This window comes from Drosophila serrata, unplaced genomic scaffold (assembly GCF_035046125.1).
Source record: "Drosophila serrata isolate PLE 108 unplaced genomic scaffold, ASM3504612v1 contig_23, whole genome shotgun sequence".
Taxonomy (NCBI): domain Eukaryota; kingdom Metazoa; phylum Arthropoda; class Insecta; order Diptera; family Drosophilidae; genus Drosophila; species Drosophila serrata.
In genome coordinates, this window is record NW_028256921.1 from 1,479,438 (window position 1) to 1,485,467 (window position 6,030).

The window sequence follows — 6,030 nt, forward strand, 5'->3', positions numbered from 1 at the left end:
AACCAATTTGTTAATTTGAATTCACAAATCACAACTGTAGAGCGAAATAAGCCATGACACCTTAAGAAATAATAATTGTTATTTCTAGAAGTAAACTATAAAAGTTCCAAAAAGATATTTACTGGTTTTCCTTGTCAAAAGTTCGCTCTTTCATTATTTCTTCAAGTGCATTGGACAGTAAAAACCCCCCTCTCGGTGACCCCTTTTTCAAGGAGACTCCTTCCAAATTGGATGGCATTGCCGGCGGGTACGCATCCTTGAGCTGCTTCCTTGATTCCTCGATTCCTTGGCCATGCAAATGAGTTGGATTTATGCATCCCAGTTGATACACTCTCCCCGGACGCTCGGTCGCCCGGTGTCCCAGAAGGACCTGCAGGACCTGCAGGACCTGCAGGACCTCACCTGGCGCAGCTCCTTGCAGCTCCTTCCGGGCATATTCGATGCACATCGATTGATTTCGCATCAACGCAAAATGCGAAACGGATTATTAAACTTGCCACTGGCCAGGTGTATGCTCAGCAGCAGCAGCTACCGGGGGAGGCGAAAGCAGGAATAGCAGGAAAAGCAGGAAAAGCGGTCGGGAAACGGCGAAAGTAGTGGAAGACAATTTTGCAGCTGCTGCAATTTTCGATAAATTCCTTTCTCAAAAGATTGGCGGAGGGGGATAGAATGAGGACGGGATGTGCAGCAGATATTTCATTCATTTCCATAATTTTAATAAAATTGAAGAAAAATATTCAAGGCAGTGCCACAGGACGACGGCGAAATGAAAAGCGGAAAATGTGAAAACGCAAAATATGCGGCTATGTAATGGCGGCCACGTCACGTGCACAGTGGGGCAAATAATTAGAAAAAAAGTTCAATTGATTTAGAGAAATCGAAATCTAGAAAACTGTATCTAGAAAATTTATTTTTTATAAATTTATTTATGGTTTATTTTTGTGAATTTTTTACTTAGAGTTTTCTCTATCTTCCTTTGATTTATTTAAGCACAAAACTAGCTGTCTTTAAGTGTAAAATTTAAGAGTTCTGTCAAGGTTTTCGTATCTAATTTATTTGAAATATATATTAATCATTATTTTATATTGTTTTTTTATTGAATTTTATAACATTTTACTTTCAATTTTTCTGCTCACTGTCTTTGATTGCTACTACTGGCATTTTCATCGTCTTCATTCCAATTTGGGTTTCCTCAGGTTTATTTTCCTTTTTGGTACCTGGCCCCGTTTGGCTCAGTTCGGTTTCGGCTTTTATTTTACCTATTTTTCATGGCATACATGTGCCGCTATTTACCCCGTTGTAACCCACACCCCTGGGCATCCATTTTCCACATTTCCCCCCCATATGTGTGTGTATTTGTGTTTCTGTGTGTCTGGGCGAGAGCGTCAAGCAAAATGACATAATTCAGTTGCTGGCAAAGTTTTGACTGATGCCATGACAAGCTGCCCCTCTTTGTGCCGCCCCTGGAGGCCATCTCTCTCCCCTTTTGGCTTCTTGGCCAAAGTTCAACGTTGAATTCTGATGCTCGCTGATTGCCGACCATCTTGGTGAACCTCTACACTCGTTCCAGGCTATATTATTTTACACTTGGAAAATATATAGGGGAACTGTGTCAAATCAATTTGTATTTAAATTGTTTTTCAAGTAAAAGAAAATTTTTTAAAATTAAATGATACCATTTGTAGCTAGTTTCGGTTAGGAATTATAGTAAAATAACAGTGGAAAGTGTGACCAGCTCTATGGAAAATTTGTATACATGAAAGTTTCCTAAGGAAGATTATTTAAAAAATAAAAATCAACGACCCAGAGTTAAAAAACTCAACAAATTATTATAAAATATTTGGTACCATTGCCTGGCCACACTCTAGGGCATAAAACACCCCCCCTGTTTCGCTCAGTGCACCTATTTTTTGAAAGAGAAACAGGCTAAAGGAACAGAAGCCAAAGCAGCAGAAGGCGGAACACCAACACAGAAGATATGTCACCAGGTGGAAGTGCGCATTTAATCCAACCAAAAGTCCTAACATCAACAGCCAAAGACCGAAGGACGAATTTCTAACAAAAAACAGCACACAAAAAATAACCAAAAAAAAAAATATAAAAAAAAAGGAAAAGTCAAGTCAAGGCTCAAACTCAAAGGCTAAGGGTGCTGGGGGACACCAGAGGCCTTTTATATCAAACATGTGCCGCCTCTAAACAATGAAAATGACTTTCACTTTGAGCCCCAAAAATCAGAAGCAGGAGAATTATACAAAAAAAGCGAAAAATTGCCAAGGCAAATTAAAATGTTCAAAAGTTTTTCCGAGAGGCTGGGAGATAGGAAAAGGGTTACCAGCTATTTCCTCCCCCATTCATTCTTATTTTGTTTCCTGGCAAAATTTACGAGACTTCCTTCCATAACTCATGATGTTTTTCCGGGGCCTTCCTGCTTTCTCTTTTTTTGGCCTGTACTTTTAATTATGCCCAAGCCTCTGTGTAACATCTGAATGGGCCAAAATTAATTTGGCCAAATCATGGGGAATCAACAGGAGTAGGCCAGGACTATGCCAGGACTAGAACCTAGAACCCAGGACGTGTGCGTGACGAAAGGGGGGGAAAATAGAATAGAATAAAAATGTTCGGAGAAGGGACATGCAAACAAGGGTTAAGCATCATGTGTGGGCGTGAGCTGCCGCCCCCTTTTCTCTCCTTTTATCCTATTTTTTTTTTATATTTATGGATACTACGTGTTGTAGTGGGCGTGTTATGGGTCGTCGTACCCATTTTAACCAACAAAAAACAAAATGAGGGAAAAAAACACACACCTTTTATTTCTCCAGCGTTTTTAGGGCCAAAGCGACAACATAAAACAGTCGTAAAATTTATTAAGTGACATTTTTGTGTATGTAAAATAAAGCAGCAGGGCAGAAAAAAAAAATAAATAAATAAACTGGAATAATCATAAAGAAAACCAACAGAGAAAATATAATAATAAAACGGCATAAACACGAGAAAAACATTTGCTGGACAAACATTAATTAACAAAGAACCAAAAAAAATAACAAAGAAAATATATATACAAAACATATTTCGGTGATTATAATCAAGAATTTGTTGAATAAGAATAAGCTATCAATTAAATATTAATTAATTGCCCAGCAGCCCTGCCAATTTCTGCTTTTTTCCTGTTGCTAATTTTTTTACATTTTCTAATTGCTCATCAGTTTGCTAATTGTTGTCCTGGAGTCGCCCATCCGCTCCCCCATTGGACCGAAGGATGCCTCGTAAAAATCCCCTCTTGATTTCCAGCCAAAGGACTTCGCTCATTTAGCTGGTTAATTGCATTTCATTTAATTTCTGTAATTTCTTTTTGTGCCCTATTGACGATATTTTGTTGCTTGCCACTTCCCCAAAGTTTTGTTGTTGTTCATTAGCGGACACAAAGTTGGCTGCTAAAATTTTGCGGGATGCCGGGTTCAGGTGACGCCACCCGGGGGAAAAACATCCCCCCCACTAACTAACTCACCCAAGTTGCTGCAAAAATTCTTCACAAAATGTGGGGTTTTCCCCCTTGCTAATTGCTCAGCATTTTATGTACCATTTCCCTATTTGCCATACAATGTCTCTTTGATTGAATTGGCCATTTGAGTGTTTGACAAATTTCCTCCAAGGTTTTTAAGCAAATCATTTTGAAGGAAACTATGCATTCAATGCACTATTCATTAATGATTTAAACATAAATTTTGTATCAGATCGAATCAAATATATAAAGCTCCTGCTCCATCTTTCTTTTTTGGTTCAGGGACCTCCGGCATTGCCCTTAGAATCGGATAAGCTTCTCCTATAAAACCCCTGAAAGGTAACGAGGATGAAGGCTTCTTCAAACGCCAGGGATAGACACCGCCATGTCTTTCAAGGATTCCTCCCTTGTCCGGCGGACGAATGTTTAAGCGAAAACTTTGCCGGATCAGGGCTAAACCTTTAGCCTCAGCCTGAAGGGCATTATATAGCTCAATTTTCTTTCTGGTCACCATCGAGGTTGTAGGCGGTTGAATTGCCTGTTGAATGAGATTTATGCGCCACAATTCAAACTCTTCCTGGGTAAAGGCCATATTGGATACATCATTAATCTCATGCGGCACTATGAGATCCTCATAGCGCAGTTTTAGGGCAGCATTTGTGGGAATCTCATCCAATTTGTAGCCATAGTCTAGCTCCAAAATGTCCAGGATTTCGGCAATGCGATGATCAGGTGGCTCCCCTGCGCTATTGACATTTATCTGGCATAGTAAACCTATAACTCTTTTTTAAAGTTGTATAACTTGTAGATATATTTACCCTCACAAAGCATCCTGTGACAGCCTGTTCAAAGAAAGGACGAACTATCAGGAGACTGATCTTGTGTCGAGTCAAACGGAGTTGCTCTAGTTGCTCCAGACTGGTGACAGGCAGATCCGGTGGAGGCACCTTCACCTGGTTTCCGGTCCAAGGCTCATTCTCATCCTCGACCCTCAGGGGTGTGGCTCTTAAACGCCTTAGTTCACGTATTATTTCCGAGGCAGGACGACGACGTCGTGGGTGTTGATGATGTTCCGAAGGTTCCTCCCCCGGCAGGCGCAATTTCTTGGACATCTTTACCAGAGTTTTAAAGAGTCTGGAAAAATTCAGAGAGCTTCAAACGTTAGTTTATATATTTTGAAATTTTAATTATTTTTACCCAGCCTGCTTTGTTTTTGATTCCACAGGGGTTTTAGAGTGGCTTTTCAATTGCCTTTTGAACGGCAGCCAAAAAGTGAGCAAGGAATTTTACAAGTTGATCAAAAAGAACACTCTATAAAAAATACATATGACAAATATATGTTTAAGGACTTAAAAACCCCAAAAGCTTATGGTTAATGAACTTATGTAAGCATTATTTATTTTTTTATTTTAAATTTTATAAAATTTCTTATGTAGTAAACCTTGAAAAATCGAACTAGAATAAAGAGTATACCCGCAGTCCACCTTATTCGAGTACAGATTAATCCATTTGAATGCATTTAACGAGCCAGCCGTGGAGGGTTTTATGCCCCACCATAAATGCCAGGGGCCAAAACTATTAAATTTATATTAATTCCCAGCAATTTTTCCTTGGCCAGCATTTCACTTGGCACACGCTCCTTGGCCAGCCTTCGTGCTCCTCCTCCGACCTACCTGTGAGATCTTTTCCCATTTGGCAGAAGATTTATTATACAATTGCTTTAATTACAGTTGCAGCTAATTGTATGCGAACCTTCCGGGGCAGATGCTACTTTTGAAGCTGGCACAGAGCCCATTGAGTCGGGTGAATATTGCTGGAGCTAAAGGTGGGGATTGCTGAACTGATACTTGGAGTGGGTGGAATTTTTCCTGGTGGTTTAATGCAAAATCTTTGCATGCTTTGTATGTGAGTCTGCATAAATAAGTTGCGTGTATGGATGGTCCATCGAATATGCTGCTCACGCACAAAACTCCTTGCTCCTTGGGTACCAGAAAGGAGGAACCAACCTACCTCTCCCCCCAAAAAAAAATCTTTAGATTCTCACTACACACCAGCTCCTTGCCCATCTCCTTCAACATGCGCACACACTTAAGGGAAAACTCGTTTATGCAAGCTCAGTCATCATCATCATCATCGGTATCCTCAAACTCATCCTCATACTCATCCTCTTGCTCATCTTTATCCACATCGTACAGCGAACTGTGGCAGGTATCAGCTTCAGCATCCAGGCCATATTCCATATAGTATATATATCCCATAACCGCCTCCGGGTTGTCCAGTTTCCAGCTGACCAACAGAAATTCACTTCTGACTAAGTTGAAGGTTTCTTTTTTGCCACTAAGAGAAATCAACTTTACACAAAGAAAACTAAATTAACAATATATAAATCTAATAAATACTAATAATATAAGTCATAGAAACAATTTAACCGAGACTTTAAAACCCTTTAAGCTCCTCTCAGACACAATCATTTATATCTTTATAATTCCGTGACAGGGCCTGGGCTAACTTTAAAACAATTCATATTATTA

The 6,030-nt window shown here is 39.7% G+C and overlaps 1 protein-coding gene across 2 annotated transcripts; it reads right to left on the reverse strand.

Annotated features, from left to right (window-relative positions):
• Positions 1-3,666: 3,666 nt before the first annotated feature.
• Positions 3,667-4,814, reverse strand: LOC110182557 (RNA polymerase-associated protein RTF1 homolog). 2 transcript variants are annotated; one of them, XM_020950609.2, is made up of 3 exons: positions 4,697-4,814; positions 4,318-4,633; positions 3,667-4,259 (listed from the first exon to the last, which is right to left on the reverse strand). In XM_020950609.2, the coding sequence occupies exons 2-3, from the start codon at positions 4,609-4,611 to the stop codon at positions 3,738-3,740; spliced, it is 816 nt and encodes a 271-aa protein (XP_020806268.2). In that variant the 5' UTR covers positions 4,612-4,633; positions 4,697-4,814; the 3' UTR covers positions 3,667-3,737. The 2 variants fall into 2 exon arrangements, with proteins under 2 accessions (XP_020806268.2, XP_086685471.1); XM_086829345.1 differs by lacking the exon at positions 4,697-4,814 and having other exon boundaries at positions 4,318-4,690.
• Positions 4,815-6,030: the final 1,216 nt, after the last annotated feature.

Bases quoted from the DNA above. Each gene is read 5' to 3' on its own strand.
- LOC110182557 (XM_020950609.2), bottom strand. From the start codon at position 4,611: ATGTCCAAGAAATTGCGCCTGCCGGGGGAGGAACCTTCGGAACATCAT. The intron at 4,260-4,317 runs GTAAATATATCT...TTACTATGCCAG, and splicing joins TCACAGGATGCTTTGTGAGG to ATAAATGTCAATAGCGCAGG.